Source organism: Triplophysa dalaica, chromosome 22 (genome assembly GCF_015846415.1).
Source record: "Triplophysa dalaica isolate WHDGS20190420 chromosome 22, ASM1584641v1, whole genome shotgun sequence".
Lineage (NCBI taxonomy): Eukaryota > Metazoa > Chordata > Actinopteri > Cypriniformes > Nemacheilidae > Triplophysa > Triplophysa dalaica.
Genome location: NC_079563.1, coordinates 18881965 through 18904525, shown reverse-complemented (window position 1 = coordinate 18904525; position 22561 = coordinate 18881965). Strand labels below are relative to the sequence as shown.

The following is a 22561-nucleotide window of genomic DNA, read 5'->3' as shown; positions in this document are numbered from 1 at the left end:
GGTTACTGTAGTAAAACAATTGTTATCACAAAATAACTTTAGTAAACGATGGTTAGAGTAGTAATCAATGCACCAAAAAAACATGGTTACTACACTTGTACAACAAAAAAACATGGTTACTACACTTGTACCACAAAAAAACATGGTTTTCGTAAGGGATGACATCAGGCAGATATAAACTATTGGGCTTTGAGAGACTTGAAAAGATTACATGAAAAAAGAGGTAGATAAAAACTGTACATTTGCTGTTGTAATACTGTAAATACAGTTAAAACGTGTGGCAAGGAACATCACAATTCTCTGTGTTAAAGAAAGTACAGAAATGACTGCGGTTGCGCTACGACACTGGCCTCTAGTGGTAGAATATGGAATACAGTGTAGGGTCCTTAACAAGAGTTAACGTCGATTTGCCAGAAGATGACGATGTTGTATCTAATTTTGAGAAATTGGTTGAAAGAAATGTTAACGTTTATGCTTTTTTTATTCAGAAAAACTGCAGCCAATGTGTTCTAATCTGTTCACTGAGGTGACGTGCCCTCCCCAATATGGCGGCGACGATGACACTCGATTCAGCGGTCAATGCGGTCAAGATATCTCCACTTGATTTCTCCGGTAGATGGAAACATTCTTCTAAAGTCACTGAGTCCCTCAGTTCATTTGGTTTTAGTCTTACTGGTTCATTTTTGCTCTTTGTGTCTTGAACACTTTTACTGGCAACTGGACAAAGAGCGTTAAAGAACCCTTGAAAAGTTACTTAAGTGAAGGTGTGAAGTTATGGTAAGTGAATTGTTCACTGTCCTAAACAATAAATTAAGTTTGATTCAACAAAAAACGTCTCCTAAGGCACTTATAATTACTTCTGTTAGGAAAAAGTAAATACAAATCAGTGTGGTCCTATTAATAATCACGCGGTTGTGTAATATAGGTTGTGTGCACTGGAAAGCTTGTGTGAACTTGCTGTCAGCTGCGCCTTGATTTACACACTTCACCTCATCCGCTTCCAAAAGTCCACACTGTGCAATATCCCGTTCACACCTTAAAGTCAATACAACTCATATAATGACTGTACCTTTTTCTGATTCGCTGACAGCTGTATTTTTAAAAACATTTAATTGTATATTAACGTTATTTATCATGTAATGTACATACTGTATTTTTTATAACCAGTAGTTCAAAATGTACCAGCAGAAATGAAAAGAAATTGAAACATAAATAAACTGATTCATGATTATAATATTTAATTGTCTCAGGGTTTTTTCATCATACAAATGATCAAGTTGATGAAAATATTTATAGTGACCAAAAACCAAATGTTTAAAATATTTATTTATAAAACGTATAGAAATAAACATATAGATAAAAAGAGAAATCCCATTGAAGCACAATTGTGGTGGAGGTCACATCTTGCAACTTCCCCCCAAACCCCCTGTTTTTTTACCTTCGCGTTTTAGATAAATAACGTAGATAACATAACATCTCTTAAAATATCTCTTTATATGTTTATTTTTCACAGTAGTCTCTATTGGATCCTCTTAAGCTGATGATCTTCTTTGATCTTTCGGTCTCGTTCACAAGCTGTCTGGCTGTAAAGGTCAAGCTCACGTCCTCTGTTGCTGTCGTGCTAGTACTGTCCACAAATGGAAAAACCTCTCTGGTGAAGCGGGTCACAAAGCATGTCATCTGCTTTTTATCGCCCAACACTTTCCTCTCGCTTGGAAGTTGTAAGCCACCTGATGGTTCAGACGAGTCATAAGTCGTGTGATCTCCAGATCTGGACCTCGTTCATTTTCCAGCAAATCACAGAAGGTCTGAATGAACACTGAGCCCAGAGGATTCATGAACCTTTTGTGGATCCTACAAACAAATGCAACATGTGAACGTCATTCAGAAACGCGTTGCTACTGTGTCCCATAAACGATTTGGTTTAAATAAATGGTTTACTGACTTGGAGGTGTGGCGTACATAACAGCGGTGTCAAAAGGAATGGAAAACAGCTCAGACAGGCTCTCCTCTTCCTCTGGGGATGAAGAATCTGTCTCCACTACATCTGTCTCTACACCTCCATCCAACGCACGTTCTCGACAAGCCTGCAGAGTGAGAATTCACAAAATTCACTATCATTGAACGAAATCTCCAACAGAACATTCCTCACATTACGTTCAAACATGTAATATTAGTATTTTAGGTCTTTCAAAATTCTTTTGAATTTATGTGAAGGCAACTTATGAAGAAAAAAATGTATTTTGTTATTAACGTAAATGTAAAACGGCGTATTAATATTATCTGTTTTAAAAGCTTCCCAGATCTCATTTGCTTCAAGGTCCATCTTCACGACCACAGAGAAACCAAGTTTGGAGAGAACCTTGTGGAGTCTCGGAGTGTCTTTCTTTGCACCTCTCCGCCGGATCAGATCCACATCCGGATAGAAGTTTTCCACAGACACGATTAATGCCCGGTTTCTCACACACACTTTTACAGCGAAAGGATATCTTGAGACAGACATTTTTTGTCTTGTTCAAACACCGAATGGAGTCACGAGAGAGATCTATCTCTGCCTCGTGTGATGAGCCTCAATGAGCTTTATTTACATATCTATCACACGGTCATGCCATACTTGAAGAATTTCCTGTCTTGGTGATTCAAGACAGTGAACCACTGGCAGTTCATTCACACAAAGAGCCAGACTGATAATAGCTGATCTTCATCTATTAAGAATGCACTTTACCACATTTAAAATTGTTTGTGTATCCTCTTGCAGTGATTTGCTGGCATACGAAATCGCTCAGATTTATTTGTCACAATAATTCAAGTTAAAATTGAATGTTTTCATTTTTGATTAATTTTGTTTGAAGATTTGAAATGTAAAGTTGTATGTTGTGTATGTAGAGTATAAGGCTTACATATTATTTTAAAATCATTTTTATGCAGTAGTATCTGAGATCTTATTTAATCGATATTGCTATTCCTCCATTTATTTTTCCTTTCTGTCATTATTCATGTATGCTTCTTTTGAGGAGCATAAATGTTCCAAACCCTTTTTAAATAGCAGTCCAACAAAAGTGCAATCCAATGCAAGGTACGCCATAAAAACAACGTTTATCCCTACAATTAACATACCAAACAACTACTGTGGAAGAGCACACATAACAGTTCTCACTTGACATGTTGTCAGATGGAATCTGGCGTTGGTGTTCGTGACCGGCATCCGTGATGTGCGCTTTTGAAATCCTGTCGTTTGGATGTGCTGTCAGTCGTGATGGATCCACCTTGATTTACAATACACCACATGACCCCCTGCATACTGTAAGTACAGATTGTGCAACACACACACGCACACACACAACAGCAAAGCCAGACGAAATTACTATCATGAGGAGAGGTGAGTCACAGACAGGTACAACCTCGTTTCATTATTGTTCTGAATATCTTCAGCACATGATCAAGGTTTTATAACATTTGTATTTCCCTGAATCAGTTCATTGATTTGACTGACTGTTGCAAAACAAGTCATTTTTAATGGATTCTCACAGTGAATAAAAATTTACATTTTTAAAAGGTGAAGGATTTTATTGGCAGATCACTAGGGTTTGTCACAGATGAACAATTTACAGCACTTACAAAAATGTACGTACAAAAATATTTCATTCAGTAATAAAAAAACACCAACAGTAAGTTTGTTATTTTAAAGGCAAATATCACAGACATTTAAATCCTCAGTAAAAGTAACGATCACGCCTGCACCTTTCCCGGCAAAACATTTTCTGCTCTCGTGCACACTTTACATAAAATCATTCATTATCAATCTCATGAGAGAAAGATATCTTAAGAAATGTCTCTCCAAGATAAACCGTTCCTCAATTAAATTTTTGTTAAATGAGCCTCTATTACATCATCTTTAGCTGATGATCTTCTTTGACCTTTCCGTCTCGTTCACAAGCTGTCTGGCTGTAAAGGTCAAGCTCGGGTCAACCTCTGTTGCTGTCGTGCTGCTGCTGTCCACAAATGGAAAAACCTCTCTGGTGAAGCGGGTCACAAAGCATGTCATCTGCTTTTTACCGCCCAACACTTTTCCTCTCGCTTGGAAGTTGTAAGCCACCTGATGGTTCAGACGAGTCATAAGTCGTGTGATCTCCAGATCTGGACCTCGTTCATTTTCCAGCAAATCACAGAAGGTCTGAATGAACACTGAGCCCAGAGGATGCATGAATGCAACGTAACCTAAAAATACAATTCAACATCACTCGTGAACATTTTTTGTTCCGACAACGTTTTGCTAACATTCCTGTTAATTATTGAAACTGAATTTCTGAATGATTTTTAACATTCAACAATATGAGTCATGATGCTGACCTGGAGGTGTGGCGTACATAACAGCGGTGTCAATAGGAATGGAAAACAGCTCAGACAGGCTCTCCTCTACCTCTGGGGATGAAGAATCTGTCTCCACTACATCTGTCTCTACACCTCCATCCATCGCGTGTCCTCGACAAGCCTGCAGAGTGAGAATTCCAAAAAATCTGTTTAAAGAATTCTTCTTTTGGCCAGAGGAGTTTGTCGCTTAGATAAGTTCTTCAGCAGTTGTGGAAAATTGTACCTGAATGAGGAAGAGTTTGTTCTTGTCCTCCATCGATTGGCCTCCAAAGTAGCTGTAGATCTCGGCCAGTTTCACAGGATACCCATCAGCACCAAACACAACACCCTCCTCGCCGTGACTAGATATGACGCCTAAAAAACACTCTTTGACCGTCTCCTCGCTCTCTGATGACACAAGGCATTAGAATTAGCTAAATGACATGAATTTGAATGATGTTTTATTATACACGCACAGGATCCACACGGAATGGGTGTGTGCATGTTTTTTGTTAAACGGTATTTCTTATGTACAACCAAAACTGATCACAGCTGTCATTATAATGTTTACATGGCGGAAGACTGATTCATAAGTACACATAGTTTTCCATTCAGCATTCAACGTTACTGGTCACTGGTTAACTTGTTTTACTGCTCGTAGACGGAGGCCATAATAATTATATTTATGCTATGTCTTGTCACTAAAATATATATAACGTCTGATTATATGAATTACAACATCATTTCACAAAAACACAGGGCAATGCTACAAAAAGAGGTCAGAGATCAACTATTTTATTAGTAGTGTTTGCTGATAATCGAGGACCGTCTTATTAGTACAAAGAAAGACTTTGACCCCAGTAAATTACTTTATGTAATGTTTTTCATCGGAGGTTTCTTAAGGCACAACACAAAAAAATTACATTAAAGATATGAAACATTAATTTAGCTTAGTAGAATTTGTTTTATGTGCAAACATACCTGCTTTAAATGCTTCATAGATACCATCTGCTGTAATGTCCTTTTTGATTATCACATGGAAGCCGAGTTTGGTAAGAGTTTTGTCAAGCCTCTTAATGTCTCTCTTCACACCTCTCCGCTGGGACAGTTCCACATCCAGATAGAAGTCCTCTATGCAAACAATTAACGCTCGGTTTCTCACACTTTCCTTCGGATGTCTACAAGCCGACATCTTTGTCTTGTTAAAGAGAAGTCTTCTGCTATTTGAAATGATGTGTGAAAAACAGTCCTAGCTGAGCATACTGTGTGAAGTTGAACCCAGCCTCCATGAGTCTCTTTTGCATGTCAATCATTTTGCAAGTCAAACATTCCACGTGTCTCGCCATATTTGGAATTTCCAGGGAAATGCTTATGTGTCATCACTATAATTGCACAACTAAGACTTGTAAAGGTAATAAAACCTTGTTGTCACCTATTGGCTGGCAATCTGAGAGTTTTACGGGAAACCATGAGGGATTGTTAAAGTGTTTAAATGTGACCCTGGACAACAAAACCAGTATTATGGGTCAATTTTTCGAAATTGAGATTTTTACATCCTATGAAAGCTGAATAAATAAACTGTCTATTGGTGTATGAATTGTTAGAATAGTATAATATCTGACTGAGATACAATCGTTTAAAAAATCCAAATATTGAGAAAATGACCTTTGAAGTTGTTAATCAGAGGCACTGTGGCAGGCTATCCACTCACAGAAATAAATATATTTTCATATAAAGAAATATTCATATATTTAAGGTAGGGAATTTACAAAATATCTTCCTGGAACATGATCTTTACTTAATATCCTAATGATTTTTGGCATAAAAGAAACATCGATAATTTTGACCCACACATTGTATTTTTGTATTTTACTAAATACATATTTTTCCACATTTTTATAATACATTTTGATTCGTTAAGACTAGGAATGAACACAAATTTCAATGTTGTGGCTCAGTCTTTTGAGGGATGCTTTCAAGAGTTCTTATCTATGCTTGGCTCTTATTGCTTCTCCTCATAATTTAGTTACCCATTTAAAAACGTTTTTAAATGAAATGTTTTGGCACATAAATATATATTTGACAACAAAAGTCATTTTAGTCAGTTAAGCATTCATCAATTGATCTTAAACTTTTCAACTTTTGTGTATAGTAAAGATTATTTAAATGGTTTTGCAATATAAAAACAGCTCTATTATATTAGTTTTACAAAATGTTAATCTCGTTTTAAATTGCAAGATGTAACGGGATTGTTGCGGTTGGGGTGCAGTTGCACCTCCCGGCCTGAGGAAGCAGCAGAGCCCACAGACCCCGAGCTGAAGCATGACGTCACTGGAGCAGGATACGCGTATGTGTGTAACGTGGAAGTGGAAATCCTAAAGAGGTGGTGTGCTTTTTTACAGCCAAATATTATTGTTTATTTGTCAGTTTAAGCATTATATCAGTCATTTAGAAATGTTGAACATTAATGCATCAGTTTATGTATTTCAAATGAACTGAATATAGAAGCGAAGTTTGTTTTGTAATTGAGTGAAAGTGAAACCTGTGTTCTGTTATGACGTTATGTGTTATTTCACAATTGAAAGCTTAATATAAACTTAACACATATTTGAGTTTATTCATGGGTATTTATGCTTACTTTCTTTCGTTTCTGCTTACAGATCTGTTTGGGATATATTGCGATATTTTGTGTTTTGCATAGGCTATATCAAAACAAAACCCCTTAACAGCTGCGAAGCCATGTATAACAAAAAAAATGGAATTCCTGACAGGTTAGTTGTCGTTGGTCAGTGTTGCTAAACCAAAGTTTAAAGATGTTTAATACAATTGTGTTTGTTGTAGGTGGACAGATTATACAGCTGTGGGGAAACGGATCCCTGGAACACGTTTCATTGCCTTCAAAGTTCCTTTAAAAGAGGTTTTTTGATTTCATCAGTGCACAAATCCATCTTTTTCTCTGAGACCTGATCTTGTGGATGTTTACATTAATTCCTGTGTTCATATTATTTCTGTTCTAGTCTTTGAATAATCGTTTACATCAAATGGAAGCCTTTGGGCCATTTGATCTTGTAAATATGTTGGAGAAGACAGGCCAAGAGTTGGGGCTTATTATCGATCTTACCTTCACAACTCGATACTACAAACCAGTGGTAGGACTTAATGCCAGACTCCAAATCATTATATTTTTCCTTACAACTGTAAACACATCTCCCTTTTGGACCATCCAGCTAAAAAACAAGTTCACGCATTTTGTCTGTTTATTACTAAATTTGTCATTATATTCTTGTAAAGGATTTGCCCACCACACTACGTTACTTAAAGATTTTCACAGCGGGACATGAAGTGCCGAGTGATGCCACCATTCTCAGCTTCAAGAAGGCTGTAAGACATTTTCTGCGTGAGAATGAAGATAACGGTATGTTACGGTTTGTTTCAGGAGGGAGTAATATCACAAGTTGTTAATAGGTGCTACTACTGATACGAAAATGTGGACAGGCGTGTTTTAATCTATATAAAATGCATATTACCTTTACTTGTTTGGCAGACATTTAAAACATGTTTAAAAACATTACAAGAAGTGTTGAAAATGGCCTATTTTGTGGTTTCATATCAAAGAGTTTAATACATTTGTTATAACCTAACTTTTTAACAGATAAACTGATAGGTGTTCATTGCACTCATGGTTTAAATCGCACTGGCTACCTTGTTTGTCGGTAAGTTCACAGTGAAAATGTATGAGGTGCATTCTTGATCAGTTCATTGTATGTATTAATATGAGATATTACATCCAGAATTGGTCATTGTTTAATATGATGTCATAGATACCTTATTGACGTTGATGGGATGAAGCCCCGAAAAGCGATTGATTGTAAGTGTATTCCTTTAACTAACAAGAAGCAGAACTCTAACCATGTGTTGGTATCATCATCTGAATATTTGTTCAATGCCCTCCAGTGTTTAATGAGTCAAGGGGACACTCAATAGAAAGGCAGAACTATATTGATGACTTGACAGCGAGACCCAAGAGAAGGTGAGATACTCTGTTGTGATGGAGTCTTACTGGATGAACTTGCAATTGCATTCAGTTTTGTTTATTTTTTATGCAGTAATGAGGGAATAGAGGAACCTGACCAAGAACCTGTTCTGGGCTGTTTTAGCCTGACACAAGATGCTCCTTTTCATCAAAGTGGACGACATGATTATGCTTCTTTTAATGGTCAAAGATCTCACCCAGGCCACAGAGGACACCAACCTCAATTTTTGTAAGGCACCCTTAAATGATTGCACATTTCTGGAGATTCTAAGCGGTGTACATTTTAATTTTTTTAACATTTCAAACCTAGCCAATCAGGTCTTGATAGGTAAAGCCTGCAACAGTTTTTTTCCCAATTTAATCTCCGTTTTGACTTGCTTCAATGTGTAAATACGTCACATTACAGTGGGAAGACAGGTTTTTTGTGTTGACTTGTAATTTCCTTAAGCATTCTCACAGTAACATCTCTTTCTCGTCTCCCTCAGCCCAAATAACAACATGATGCGGTTCGGACCCCCACACCAGCACCGCCCCCCCTTGTTCTCTACTCCACCGCCAGGAATGGGGTTTATGAGACCTCCAGTTTTCAACCAGAATTTCAGAGGACACCACATGAGGTTCAATGATTCATGGGAAGACCCACACGCACTTCCTTTTGCTGTTCCTCCAGAGGGATGTTCTGGATCCCAAGGGCCCCGCAGAAAAAATCGACATAGGCATAGGAAAGGTGAAAAAGATCAGACTCCACGTGGAAATGCAGGAGACTATCATTAAATAAGAAAACCAATGGACTGTAATGGGTCTTGTTTATTCGTCCTTTCTGTTGAAGAACTGTTTCTGTGGTTCAGTCTTTGAAAGCAAAGATTTGCTATTTTATTGGCCTTTACCAGCTGACTGGTTTGATATGTTGGATAGGGAGTTTTATTTATTTTTTTACCTGCAACTGGCTTATTTTATCAGACACATCTAAGTCACATAATGCAATCTAATGCAATTTAAAAGAGCTGTAGTTTGGTCATATAATGTGATGACAAGTATACCCATACGTTCATAAAGGCCTTATGTAACCTGCTTTTATGCCACCAAATGCAAACCTTTGTTTTCAGCATTAAAGCTGAAATTGCTGGCAAATGTTTTTTATGAGTGTTTTTTCTAAAAATCTGTGTTGGTGTTTGGCCTATGACTTATTTAGTTAAAGCTGGATGACCATACTGTGGGTTTATATGGAAATATTAAACACTAAAGTGCAATTAAAAGAGTTTCAACTTTTATTTTGCATGTTTTTACATCTTTTTAGCAGAAATACTTTGATTATTTCATTTAGCTTTGCATCATATTGAATCGTATTGTTTGGCCATTAAAGTGTTTTATGTGACCTGAGAGACAGGTTGAGAGAGACTTTTATTTATTATCATAAAAGTGTAGAAGATCGAATAAAATAAGGTTTACCTACAAAGTCTCGCGTAATATTGTGAGTTTGTTAACTAGCTCTGCAGACGCAGAATATTATTACATAATATAAATAATTAAAAAAGCTGAACAAACACATTTTTTTTTATTAAATAATTGATTGACTCTTTAATTCTGTGTTAACTGATTTCGTTTCTTTTTTAAGGGCATAGAGTAACCATGGCAACAGTTTAGATTAGGAATAGACGTGCTTTCCGATTGGTCGCCAACGTCTCCGGATTGCGCACTCGTCAGCTGAGTGCAGTGGGCGGGGCATCAGTCGATGCAGGAAGTGTTTTATCATCACAGACATTGTAGAAACAAACAAGCATTTCTTTCTTTACCGTGGCTAGGAATTATAAGTATGTTGATATAAACAAATCGTCAAATCGTTATTAAACACGTAAAGGACTGCGGACAAATCAGGTAAGAATCATATTTTTTATGGTCTGAGAGCTGTCTTTGTTTTCGCTGTTTGCTTGTCATATATGGGTGGTACCAAACTCGTTTGAGTCGATGTGAAAGTTTAATTTCCAGAGAAATAACAGTCTGTTATGTGAGCGATCTTATAACATTGTATAGTATACAAACAGTGAACACAAAAATGATTTGTCTTTTAAACCACGTTCTGAACACACTGACTACAGTGTATTCAGTTCATATTTTGTAAGTCACTCCTTATTTTAGATGTCAGTCATTCTCCAGAGCATGGACACAATAAGCTTCGTGCATGTGTCATGTATAAGCTTCCCAAAAATAAGCTTTAGTTTACACTCCAAGCACTCTAACTAGACAACAACATAAAAATGTGGTTGAATTTTTTTATTATTCTCACAGAACACTGGAGGTTTAGAGGCTGTTGAATTTTTATAACTTATAAGTGGTTATTGATTTGCAGGCTCGAGACATCATGACCGACCACAATGACTGCAGTCTTTCCTCTGAGGAGAGGGTGCGTGCACTCACCAAACTGGGCAGCTCCGTGGATGTCAGTGAAGATGTGCCGCCCCGGCGATACTTCCGATCAGGAATGGAGATCATCCGAATGGCCAGCATCTATGCAGAGGAGGGGAATGTAGAGCATGCATTTATTCTTTTCAATAAGTACATTACGTAAGTAAAGCCAGAGCGGGTGCTTTATACAAGTGTCAAATGGTTGGTGATTTGGTGTTTGATTCCACATATCAGATTCAGCAATTTATGTCATGTGTCAGATTCACTCTCCCACCCTGAATACACTGGAAATGATTTTATCATATTCAAATGCATAATGCGGTAATATTCAAAAGATTTTGTTTCCTGTTAGGTTGTTTATTGAAAAACTTCCCAGACATCGAGATTATAAAACAGCCAACATTCCTGAGAAGAAAGAAACAATGAGGGTAATATGTGAAAAGTTGACACTTTAAAACTTTTATTTTAGTGATTCTCTTCTGATTCGCTGTTTTTCACATGCAGAAATTGAAGGAAATTGCCTTTCCGAAAGCAGAGGAGCTGAAAATGTTGCTTCTTAAGCAGTATGAAAAAGAATATGCCGAATATCTCGTCCAGAAGGTGTGTGGAGTTCATCCAGCAGAAATCTATGCAGACATTTACATTAGATTTAGAAATTCTCTATCGTCTGTGTCTTAAAACTGATTTGTGCGTTTGTTGCCCAGATTCATATGATTTGTTACCACAACCCAATGAGAGACATTTCTATTTCAACACTGCAGTGTTTATTGACAAGTGTTTGAATGAATCCTGACAGAGAGCAGATCAGGAGGCCGAGGGTCGAGAGAAGATCAGGCAACAGGAGCTGGAGGCCGAGCGGCAGAGACAGGCCGAGCTGCAGCAGCGACAGCGTGAACAGGAGCAGTTCATGACCTTCGAGGAGAAGATCCGGAGGCAGGAACTGGAGAAAGAGCGCAGGCGGATCGTTCAGGAGTTCAGCATTCCAGAATCCCCAACCCTCCCCCCTGATCTTCTGTTGCCTGGTGTGCATGGAACTCCACAATCTGCGTTCTCAACACCAGCGCCCCCTGGAGAAGCTCTGGACCTTATATCTCCGACTTCAGGGCTCCCAGCGTTTGACCGCTCTTTGAAGCCTGGTGTTCCAGTTCCAGCAGGACAATGTAAGAGCCTTCCTTATCATTAGAGTCCACTTAAATTACTGCAGTGTCATGTTTGTAATGTGTGGTTTGAATGCTCTTAGGTGTGTCGGTAAATGGCTTGCGTCAACTCTTTGTGCCCGCTGAGCTGTGCCCGAATTTTTTAAAGCTGGCTGAAGGCAACACAGCGCGAGCAGTGGAGACCTGTGGCATTCTTTGTGGCAAGCTGGTAAGTTCACGGTGATTCTACATGGAAGCAGAAAATATTAAGTTTAGCGTTTTAGTTCCTGATTGCATTTTTGGATTACGACATTACACTATTTAGACAGGCTGTGAAGCATATGTTCTTCCTCCAAATTCTTCACTGTAATATGTTGTAGTTTTTTAATTGTAATAAAACCCAGTAAATCTTCCGGACCGTTTCCTGATCAAAGTGCTGTTCGCTTGTCTCTACAGATGAAGAATGCTTTTACAGTGACACATGTGATCGTGCCCAAGCAGTGTGGAGGACCAGACTACTGTGACACGGAGAACGAAGAGGAACTTTTCCTTATCCAAGATCAGAACGACCTCATTACACTGGGCTGGATTCATGTACGTTCATTTCTGGATCGCTACACAATACATTTCTGTACATGCTTAGATGGAATAAGCGGTAATACACTGTAATTCATTTTGTGTCTTGGCATGAACTCATCTCTTTTTTATTTATGTTAGACCCACCCCACCCAGACAGCCTTTTTGTCCAGTGTGGACATGCACACGCACTGTTCTTATCAAATGATGCTTCCCGAGTCTATAGCCATTGTCTGCTCACCTAAATTCAACGAGTAAGTGTCAACTACGAGTGGATTGATTTCCCAATCGACTCCCCGAATTCATTAATAAATTGTGTTTAATGATAAGCACTGCATTGAATAATGTCATAACGTTTCAGGACGGGCTACTTCCGGCTAACGGACTATGGGATGGATGAGATCTGTTCCTGCAAACAAAGAGGATTTCACCCACATCCAAAGGAGCCTCCACTCTTTTCTGTGAGTGTCAGCCTTATTTGCGATGCTTGCATCTTCTTATACATGTAGATTATACATAAATCCCTAATCCTAATTATCACCTGACTTTACTATGGACATAAATGACATATCTTGTGCTATATTGATATTGGTCTCAGGCTAGCCGCCACACCACTATTACTGATGGAAGTGTGACCATGCTGGATCTGCGGTGATGTCATGTACGCTGCTTTAGAAGACGTGCCTTCGCTCCTGACATCTCAGCAACAAACTGGCCAAGAATCTCCCTATGGGCTAAATAAAGCACTACGCTGAACATCGCCGCAGCTGCTGAGCCTCTATTATTTTATCATCTTATGTGCGTGGAGGGCAATGATCTGGTTTAATTTCATTGAAACGTATCAAAACTGACCCTGGTGTGTCACCTTTAAGCAGTTTGAAACAATTGTTGCAGTGTTATCTGTTTTGTCATTCCTTCTTTAAGCCTTTCAAAATGATGAAAGCAAAATGGCTCGTGCAGGATCACATAAGCCTTCCAGTTACAATTGTTCTGTCGTCATGTTTCCTTAAAAATCCTGGGTTTTTTTCGTTCTGCTTCCATACTGGAAATGCTTCAGTTCTTTGTGTTGATGAGAAGGTTGTCATATGTCACATCAGTCAGTTTTACACAGACTGTACTGAAGCACTTGGTCTCACGAATGTGTTCATGTCTCTTGTGATCTCACTTAATATTTATATGCTTTAGTTGCTAAGCACTTTTATCTTTAAATATCACACTGTAATTTTAACAGCGTGGGTCTTCTCACATGCACCAAAATTGAAATAGTGATGTTTAAAGGTGACTTTTAAGATATTACCTGAACAGCTAAGGTAACATTATAATATATTAGACTGTTAACAGGATAGACATTTCATTCCATTTTCTTTCAGCCAAACTATTATCTGTTGCACTTTTTATAATGTTTCATAAAACTGAAACTAACACATCTGATATTGTTTATAATGATCATATATGATATAGTTATATATACAAGTTTTATAACTGTTTAATTGGGTTGTCTTCGTTGTGTTTTGATGCTTTTCTTGTATGGTACAATGCAAACAATGAGCTTTTATCTGTTAAATTAAGTTAAAGCAATGCATTCTTGTTATCGCACTAGTGAGTGTGAAGTGATCAGTGTGAAGTGATCAGTGATCTCTGATTATTTAAAATAAAATAAAATTGCCAAAATAATTCACTGCGATAAGAAAATGTTTCGGGGTTTTGCTTGTTATTATGAGTTCTCTAGCATATTTTAAATCTTAAACCAGTGTTAGTTACATTATCCCAGAACCATACTTTATAATACTTCTATAATATTTAATTACTGAACATTGCAATCCTACAGGCAACTGTATTACAGTAAATAGTGCTAATGTACATCTTTAACAGAAATGAACAGTAATACAAATCATATCTTAATACTATGTAATATATATTCTCTCTGTATTCAATTGTTTTTTCTTTGTTTTTATACAGTTTTATATGTTTTTTTATAAATTATTAAACGAGTATGCCATACCATAAAAACAATGTGCAGCTATGGCTGCTGGTCAATAGGGGGCAGTAATGAGTCGGTGTAATCGTTCAGCGCGAATGACGCAGAGAAGAAAACGCAACCCCTACGTGCGACGCACAAAACTAGCTGCTGTTGTTGTTGTTGTGAGTTAAATGTGTATTTTTCGTTAATTATTCGTGACAGAGTATTCGCATCAACACTTTTGCTATAAGACAACGAACCATCGTAACAGTAGGCGAACAAAAATCAGTTCAATACATTGTAATGGGATTTATTTAGAGAAAGAGCACGCACTGCAGCGGCTAACGTCAACAGGATCTTACGTAATTGTTCTTAAATCATTTAAAATAAGTTTTGTAGGCGTTAAAGTAGAAATATGACAGAGTATCATAACAAAGCTTTGAGTCTGAAGTATGATGTGAGTACAGTCGCTGTCAGGGCGCCCGTGGAAGAGACGAAGAAGATAGAAAAGAAGATTCTTGATGAGGACCAATATATAGAGGTATGACAATATTATGAACCATAAAAAATGGTATCCTTTAATTATGTATTGTATTGTACAGTTTTAATGTAAACGTGTCTAATTAATAAAAAATATGCCCTTCACACACCCTCATCAAACACTACACAGTTTACACAACAAACAAAGACTGGTTGGGGGTGACTAATTGTTCTGATGTTTCTTCTAGAAAAAAATATTTTTGTTATTTTATTGATGTATTTTTATGATCAACACAATGCTTATACCCCCCATTTGCTGATACTGTATTTCTTCCAAAGAGTTTGGAGAAGATTATTCAGAGGGACTTTTATCCAGATGTCTCTAAACTCCAAGCACAGAAGGATTATCTGGAAGCAGAGGAAACTGGAGATCTGGAGAGGATGAGGGAGATAGCCATCAAATATGGGTCTGCGATGGCTAGATACACCCCGCGCACCTATGTGCCACGTAAGAAACATGTCTTGCTGTTTTTAATTTGTTTTCGATCCTCTTGTGTATTCCGTAATGGGTAAATTATTTAAACCTATTTGTTTCCTCACAGCTGTCACGCCATCAACATTTGAGACCCCGGATGGTCGAAATGCATCTCCGTCATGTTCACACAACAAACGCAGAGCAGCAAGAGGTGACGAAGAAGGTACGTCATTCATTATCCCATTTACTGTCACACCACATACATCTAGGTACAAGACATTCTTTCAAATAATCTTTTAGGAAAAGATGGTGATAAGGCAGGGGAGAAGGAACTTCCGTCCCTGGATCGTTTTCTTGCCAAAAACACGAGTGAGGATAATGCGTCCTTTGAGCAGATTATGGAGCTTGCTGAAGACAAGGAAAAGCTGAGACACTCATGGCTTTATGATGCAGAGAATGAATACAGAGAGGTTAATCAGAAATTCTATAATACGTACTGCTTCATCATACACCATATAGTTTAACTAACTTTGTTGTTGTTTTATTCATAGAGGCATGAGCAGAATCTTGCTCTGCCATCCACAGAGCAGCAAGCGCTTGAATGCACAAAAGCAGGGCTGGACACGTGGCAGTATAAGGCCAAAAATGCACTCATGTATTACCCTGAAGGTAAAGTTTCAGTGAAAATACTTGTCTTTATATGACTAAACTAAAGCTTAGTTAATATTACATGGCCAATAAGTTATCGGACCTAATCATGAGTTAAGGATCAGAGCTACATTGTACACTCTGTTCTCTTAAAGGTGAAAGAGATGAGACGCTCTTCAAGAAGCCACGTGAAGTCCTGTACAAGAACACACGGTTCACTGGTGACCCTTTCTGTAAAGCCCTAAACAAATCTCAGATCCAGCAAGCTGCTGCTCTCAATGCGCAGGTTTGTCCACATTCTGCTTCCGAACACTATTATACATCAGTTTAAGGGGTTGCATATTTATTTGGCTTTTTCTCATTCTTTCTAGTTTAAACAAGGCAAGGTTGGTCCAGATGGCAAAGATCTCCTTCCTCATGAATCTCCAAAAGTAAACGGATATGGATTTGAGGGAGAGCCCTCACCAGCTCCTGGTGAGTCTGAAGAACCAAGATTATTTTTATTTGTATATTCATTTTTTTGCTAACCAAACAAACTTGTTTGGGACACATATGTATATCTACTTGTAGTGACACATGTGCATATTTGCCTGTGAAAGTAAAAGCTTAAAATATAAAGATTATTACACACTTTAGGAATGTAACATATTTCTAAAAATGTTTGCTGTTGTGTCATGCTTTTCTCCAGGGGTTGCCGAGTCACCTTTGATGACGTGGGGTGAGATTGAGAGCACCCCCTTTCGTCTGGATGGCTCTGATACACCTCTTGTGGAGAGAGGTCACGGTCCATCTTTTAAGGTCCAGTTCATGTCTACTTAGCCAACATATTATATTCACATACTTGTGTAAAAGCTGAGACGTTCACATATCCATTTATTTGAGACCATCTGAGCGAAAGAATAAAGGATTATTTCTTTGGCTACTAGATTCCAGCGCCTGGGAGAAGAGAACGCTTGGGTCTGAAAATGGCCAATGAAGCCGCAGCAAAAAACAGAGCAAAGAAGCAGGAAGCCCTGCGCAAAGTCACTGAGAATTTGGCAAGGTACGAAGAAAGAACTGACATAAAAACTCATACAAATGGAATCAGAATACTAAACCATGTAAATTGTCAACAGTGCATTAATAGAAACAGGAAGTTGAATTCATATGAATCTATATAGACCGCTAAAGGAATATTTTAATGTGAACTTTCTGTGTTATGATTTTTTACAGTCTCACTCCAAAGGGTCTCAGCCCGGCAGCATTATCTCCTGCCCTGCAGCGTCTCGTGAACAAATCATCCAGTAAATACACAGATAAAGCCCTCAGGGCCAGCTACACACCATCTCCTTCACACGGAAGCATCGGCTCCAAGACTCCGCTCGGAGGCCTGGCCACACCCACCGGCACACCCACACCTGGTAAAGCCGGAACGCCAACCACCCAGGACCCAGCCTCCATTACGGACAATCTGTTACTGCTCCCCAAGAGGAGAAAAGCTGCCGATTACTTCTGAAGCAGCACAAACGTGGACTTTACAAGACCGGAATGAGCTGCGCAAAGTATTTGTTTTAATTTAAGTGTTGGACCCTGATTTGTTTTATTTTGAATGAAAAATGTGTATGCTTAAACATGTACAGTTTTGTTATATTTTAGTTTTTTTATTTGAAGATATTTTTAGCCAAACGGGGCTTTAGAATTTGACTTTCTTTTAAAATTGTTTTGAAACTTTTGGAAGCAACATGTTTGGAAACTGCTTATCGTTTATACTGTTAATGAAGATTTTCTATCACCTTGCAAGATCTCAGAGGCACATTAAAGAGCAGTTCTACAGAACATTGTGCTTGATATTATTTCAATATTGTTTGTCTGTTGTATTAACCTCTACCCTGCAAGAGCTCCTTCTGCATTTACATTTTTACTGTCATAAAATTATATCTATACATTTTTGTCATAAGGAATTGTTTAAACTCGTGCATTGAATCAGCTGGGATAAAATAAACGTCACGCCGCTATTTAAGCAGAGACCCCGGCGTCAATCTTGACCTTCCCAATATGGCGGCGCCGAGGCCCATCCCAGCAACGGGCCAAACCGCTCAATGCGGCGTCATGTGTGTCTATATTAATATTTTGCAAACATATCTGATCATATTACGTAGTGTTTAAGTAGGCGAATTTCAACTAAGTAATCTTTCTTATACTTTTGAAGAACCACATCGCGTTTTGTGTCTTCGAAACCGCTGATTGGCTGACATCATAACGGAAGTAAATAGTCCTCCGAAGCAGTGGGGAAGCTTCGCAAGCGTGAAGTTTAAAACAATATAAATTAATACTGAGCGGTCATATTTTGATCTCAGATATGAGGAGGGTCACGTTGTTTGTTAACGGAACGTCACACAATGGGAAGGTATGTGCTTTGTCATTCAGTGTCTTTTTGTTGGCATTTAAAGGTGTTTTTGTTGAAGAATTGACCGAGTGTGGCTCATCTGATGCTTTGCAAAACAGGTAGTGGCGGTTTATGGCTCTCTGGCTGATCTGCTGTCAGTTGCAAGCACAAAATTTGGGATTAAAGCTGCCAATTTATACAATGAGAAAGGTGGTCTGATTGATGATATAGCCCTTATCAGGTAAGAAACGTTATGCGCTAGTTGACTATATTATGTATTAAATACAAATTGTTCTAATACCCTATTAAGTTATGTAGTGTATTTACAATAACACACTGTAACGTATGCTATAATGTATTGCAGTCTACTAAAGTAAGTAGTAAAGTATGTCATATGGGCTATCACAAACATTCATTTTGGAAATGACAAAATATTTCTTCCGCATCTTTGTAATAGGGACGATGAAGTCCTCTATGTATCCGAAGGAGACTTTTTTGTTGGTGAGTTTAAAACGATTAGTCTATCTCTTTGATTTGGTTTGTGTTTTTCTTATTTGATCCTATTTGAATTGCATTATGTTCTACAGATCCACCAAATAAATCAGATGGTCCGCATGAGTTTCACTCGTGGACACACACAGACTGGATAACCCTGAATGTAGGGGGCAGACGATTCACTACCACGCGGTAATCTAACAAAATACACAAAACGGCCTTCCCCGATTTTGCTAAATGTAATCTATGATCTAAACCACCAGAAACAAAACAAACCTACAGCGTGATGCTTTTAACATGACCTGTGTCTTTTCAGAAGTACTTTGGTCAAAGAGCCAGAGAGCATGTTGGCCCACATGTTCAGAGACAAAGGTGAGTACTTAACATGACAAATGTTTATCCTTCAGACGTTTAAAATCTGTCCTCTTATTGATTTGTCTACGCATTCACAGCTGTTCTGCACTTCACTTCAATTTTGCTTGATATCTACCTTTGTGTGAGGCAGATGTTTGGGGAAACAAACATGACGAGCAGGGCGCATATCTCATTGACCGCAGTCCAGATTACTTTGAACCCATACTGAACTACCTGAGACACGGACAACTCATCATTAATGACGGCATCAATCTACTGGGTAAGAATGTAGACATGTGTATGTTACATCTTATTGCGAAATACAACATATTCTACACATATTTTGTTGGATTTTATTTTACACAACCATTTTGCACTATCTCTATGACCCTAAGAAATAAAGACAACTGTATGTTGAAGACCAAGCCAACCTCTTTGCATGTAAAACGAGTGATGGCCCCAATTTACTTTCTTCAGGTGTACTTGAAGAAGCCCGTTTCTTTGGAATCGAGCGGCTTGCGGAGCAGCTTGAAGGGGTTATTAAGGTATATCTTTCAGTCGTTTATATAAGTATGATCAAAGTTGGAGATAAAAAATGATAAAAAAAATGTCCTGCCTCAGAATTCCCAGCCTCCTGATGACCACTCGCCCATCTCCAGGAAAGAATTTGTGCGTTTTTTGCTCGCCACGCCAACTAAGTCAGAGCTCCGCTGTCAGGTATAATGCAACTGAATAAATACCATTCATAGTTTTTATTTTGTATCTTGTTTTGTGTCTCAGATCTGTTTTGTTACCAACAGGGTCTAAATTTCAGCGGGGCGGATCTCTCACGGCTCGACCTGCGTTACATTAACTTTAAGATGGCCACTCTCAGCCACTGTAACCTCACACATGCCAACCTCTGTGGTACCAATCTAGAAAGGGCAGACCTCTCCAATGCTAATCTAGATGTAAGCTTATGTTTTCTCTCTTTGTTTTGACGATTCATTCTGTCTCTAGGAGACTGTAATCGTTGTTTTGCGTGTGCGTTCACAGGGTGCCAATTTACAGGGCGTGAAAATGCTTTGCACCAACGCAGAAGGGGCGTCACTTAAAGGGTGTAATTTTGAGGATCCTGCAGGGCTCAAAGCCAATCTGGAGGGTAAAGCAGTTGACGTTTTTGAAATGTTTTCTTGGAATGTTGTGGTTTTAGGATGTAATGGATGTCATTCGGATGACCTACAGGTGCAAATCTAAAGGGTGTCGATATGGAGGGCAGTCAGATGACTGGCATTAACCTCCGTGTGGCCACGCTGAAAAATGCCAAACTCAAGAACTGTAATTTACGGGGTGCCACACTAGCAGGGACTGACTTGGAGGTGACTTGATCTTTCATTTTCAAAACCATCTTGTATTTATATTACTGCATATAGTTAAATTAGAAATGACCCAGGATGCCCTGTATATCACGTAGCAACATGTAAAAAAGCATCTGATCACCTTGGAAATCAAATGGCAACACCCTGGCTAACCATACACCACCCTTTTACAGTCAAACAGCACTCGCATTTTCTTCTAAGAATCTTTGATTTGTTATTGTGCAGAACTGTGACCTGTCCGGATGTGACCTTCAAGAGGCGAACCTGCGGGGCTCGAATGTAAAGGGTGCCATCTTTGAGGAGATGTTGACCCCACTACACATGTCTCAGAGCGTCAGATAGCCCCATACACTCACTGCTGTCAGTCTTCCACGGGACGGTGACCTCTTCACAGAGCAGCTTTAAAAAAAAACTACCTTCAAACCTGTCGACTGTCATGTGCCCTGAGCTTGTTGATGTTCTCTGTTTATCTGCTATCCTCGTATCTACAACATTAACTGAATTGATCGTTCAATGCTCGACAAGTTGCCAAAAACCTTTAAATGGTTTCTAATACTGTGTTTTCTAAACAGTGATATTCCAAAGGTGACTTTAATGACTGTCCTTCATGCATTGCTTTATGTATTTGTGCAGAGCCTTTATTTGTCACTGCTGGTCTGTGAACATGTAATGTCTTTGCTTCTGCATTTGATACAGATTTAGGAATGCGGCTTTGATGTGGCAATACTTTTATAAACTGTTATATTTGTCCCGTTGATTTGTGAATGCTTTACGCTACATTGCTTTTCTTTACAAAAATGAGGATGTAGCTTTTTAACGCATTTACTGTTACTACAGGTTTCGAATGCAACTGATTTCATCTGGATTGAGATGTTGTTCCGTTTTAAACCCAGTGAAAGCCAGTTTTGACACCTATATTCTCTGTATTAGTCAAAAACCTGCTGAATTCTCGTCATGCATGTTAAGATCCAATAAAGTCAAACACTGGAAATGAGAGGGATGTTTGAAAATACTGTATTGTGTAATTTTTTCTGCATATATAGAAGTCAATAAAAAGAACTATACTACTATAAAAATTTAAGAAATGTTACTGAAAACTTTACTTTACTACATTAATTGAACTTTGTGTATGTAAATACATAAAATTTAATAGTTCTACCGCTGATAAATAAAAGTGAATTTAACTCAAAACTAAGGAAATGAGAAATCTAGGGAACTTCTTCAAACAAAACTTTGATTGTTGTACACACTGACAAAACTCTTAAATATTATTATAAAGCCTTTACATTATGTATCATGATTTTATTTGTGTGATAAGTTATTTAATAAATGATAACAGATGTACGAAAGCTGACAAATAGCACAAGTTTCTCTGTTTTTCAGGGGAAGTATGACCTTAACTCGCCAACAGGGTCAGTATTACCACAGCCTGTACAAAAAAAGGTGGTCATACAACCTCAAAGACGTCAACAGGGGGCAGTATAATCTACGCAACATAAACGTTGTTTTCCTCTTACTACCATTTTAGCAGATGTGCTTAATCGACACCTTCAGAAAAGAGTTTCACCAAAGCCAGTGAAGGTCAGCAGCTCATCCCAGCAGGCAACTGTACCAGAGCATGAAATGTGTTTGCCAGGATGTGCTGCCAAGATGATGGATTGGACTGGAGTGTATGGAGAAACCATCTCCAGTAGCAGCGCACACACGTGCTTTGTTGTTTTGGACAGAACGTGTGTCCAAATATCAGGTTATATAAAGTGTTATTTTGTTGTGTAATAGCTGTGCCAACATTTACGACGTTGTGACATTGTAACAATTCGGGAAAGTTGGTCAATTTAGAAAAATATTGTGATTAATATTCATGCTGAAAAGATCTAGAAATCACAATAGAGGGATATTGGATTAATTATTGGATTTTAATGGGACTT

At 38.3% G+C, this 22561-nt stretch overlaps 5 protein-coding genes and 1 pseudogene across 5 annotated transcripts; 4 read left to right on the top strand and 2 right to left on the bottom strand.

Annotated features, from left to right (window-relative positions):
* Window positions 1-1500: 1500 nt before the first annotated feature.
* Window positions 1501-3130, bottom strand: LOC130411465 (uncharacterized; annotated as a pseudogene).
* Window positions 3131-3604: 474 nt separating this feature from the next.
* Window positions 3605-6485, bottom strand: LOC130411592 (caspase-7-like). Its single transcript, XM_056736339.1, has 4 exons — window positions 5332-6485; window positions 4595-4758; window positions 4351-4492; window positions 3605-4218 (listed from the first exon to the last, which is right to left on the bottom strand). Exons 1-4 carry the CDS (start codon window positions 5540-5542, stop codon window positions 3896-3898), a joined length of 840 nt encoding a protein of 279 aa, XP_056592317.1. The 5' UTR covers window positions 5543-6485; the 3' UTR covers window positions 3605-3895.
* Window positions 6486-6570: 85 nt separating this feature from the next.
* dusp11 (dual specificity phosphatase 11 (RNA/RNP complex 1-interacting)) lies at window positions 6571-9654 on the top strand. Its single transcript, XM_056736340.1, has 10 exons — window positions 6571-6733; window positions 7011-7121; window positions 7192-7267; window positions 7368-7499; window positions 7642-7765; window positions 8003-8063; window positions 8172-8218; window positions 8305-8380; window positions 8457-8612; window positions 8869-9654. The coding sequence occupies exons 2-10, from the start codon at window positions 7090-7092 to the stop codon at window positions 9155-9157; spliced, it is 993 nt and encodes a 330-aa protein (XP_056592318.1). The 5' UTR covers window positions 6571-6733; window positions 7011-7089; the 3' UTR covers window positions 9158-9654.
* Window positions 9655-10062: 408 nt separating this feature from the next.
* Window positions 10063-13258, top strand: stambpa (STAM binding protein a). Its single transcript, XM_056736338.1, has 10 exons — window positions 10063-10258; window positions 10731-10945; window positions 11139-11214; window positions 11291-11386; window positions 11583-11946; window positions 12027-12151; window positions 12379-12516; window positions 12640-12752; window positions 12860-12959; window positions 13097-13258. The coding sequence occupies exons 2-10, from the start codon at window positions 10743-10745 to the stop codon at window positions 13151-13153; spliced, it is 1272 nt and encodes a 423-aa protein (XP_056592316.1). The 5' UTR covers window positions 10063-10258; window positions 10731-10742; the 3' UTR covers window positions 13154-13258.
* Window positions 13259-14590: 1332 nt separating this feature from the next.
* On the top strand, window positions 14591-17876 carry ess2 (ess-2 splicing factor homolog). The gene is made up of 10 exons (XM_056736336.1): window positions 14591-14999; window positions 15278-15446; window positions 15541-15636; window positions 15714-15883; window positions 15965-16082; window positions 16217-16347; window positions 16433-16535; window positions 16750-16859; window positions 16988-17103; window positions 17274-17876. Exons 1-10 carry the CDS (start codon window positions 14874-14876, stop codon window positions 17554-17556), a joined length of 1422 nt encoding a protein of 473 aa, XP_056592314.1. The 5' UTR covers window positions 14591-14873; the 3' UTR covers window positions 17557-17876.
* A 255-nt stretch (window positions 17877-18131) lies between these two features.
* kctd9b (potassium channel tetramerization domain containing 9b) lies at window positions 18132-21645 on the top strand. Its single transcript, XM_056736638.1, has 12 exons — window positions 18132-18447; window positions 18546-18667; window positions 18884-18927; window positions 19014-19113; window positions 19238-19293; window positions 19427-19555; window positions 19753-19820; window positions 19897-19992; window positions 20076-20225; window positions 20311-20416; window positions 20500-20633; window positions 20859-21645. Exons 1-12 carry the CDS (start codon window positions 18400-18402, stop codon window positions 20973-20975), a joined length of 1170 nt encoding a protein of 389 aa, XP_056592616.1. The 5' UTR covers window positions 18132-18399; the 3' UTR covers window positions 20976-21645.
* Window positions 21646-22561: the final 916 nt, after the last annotated feature.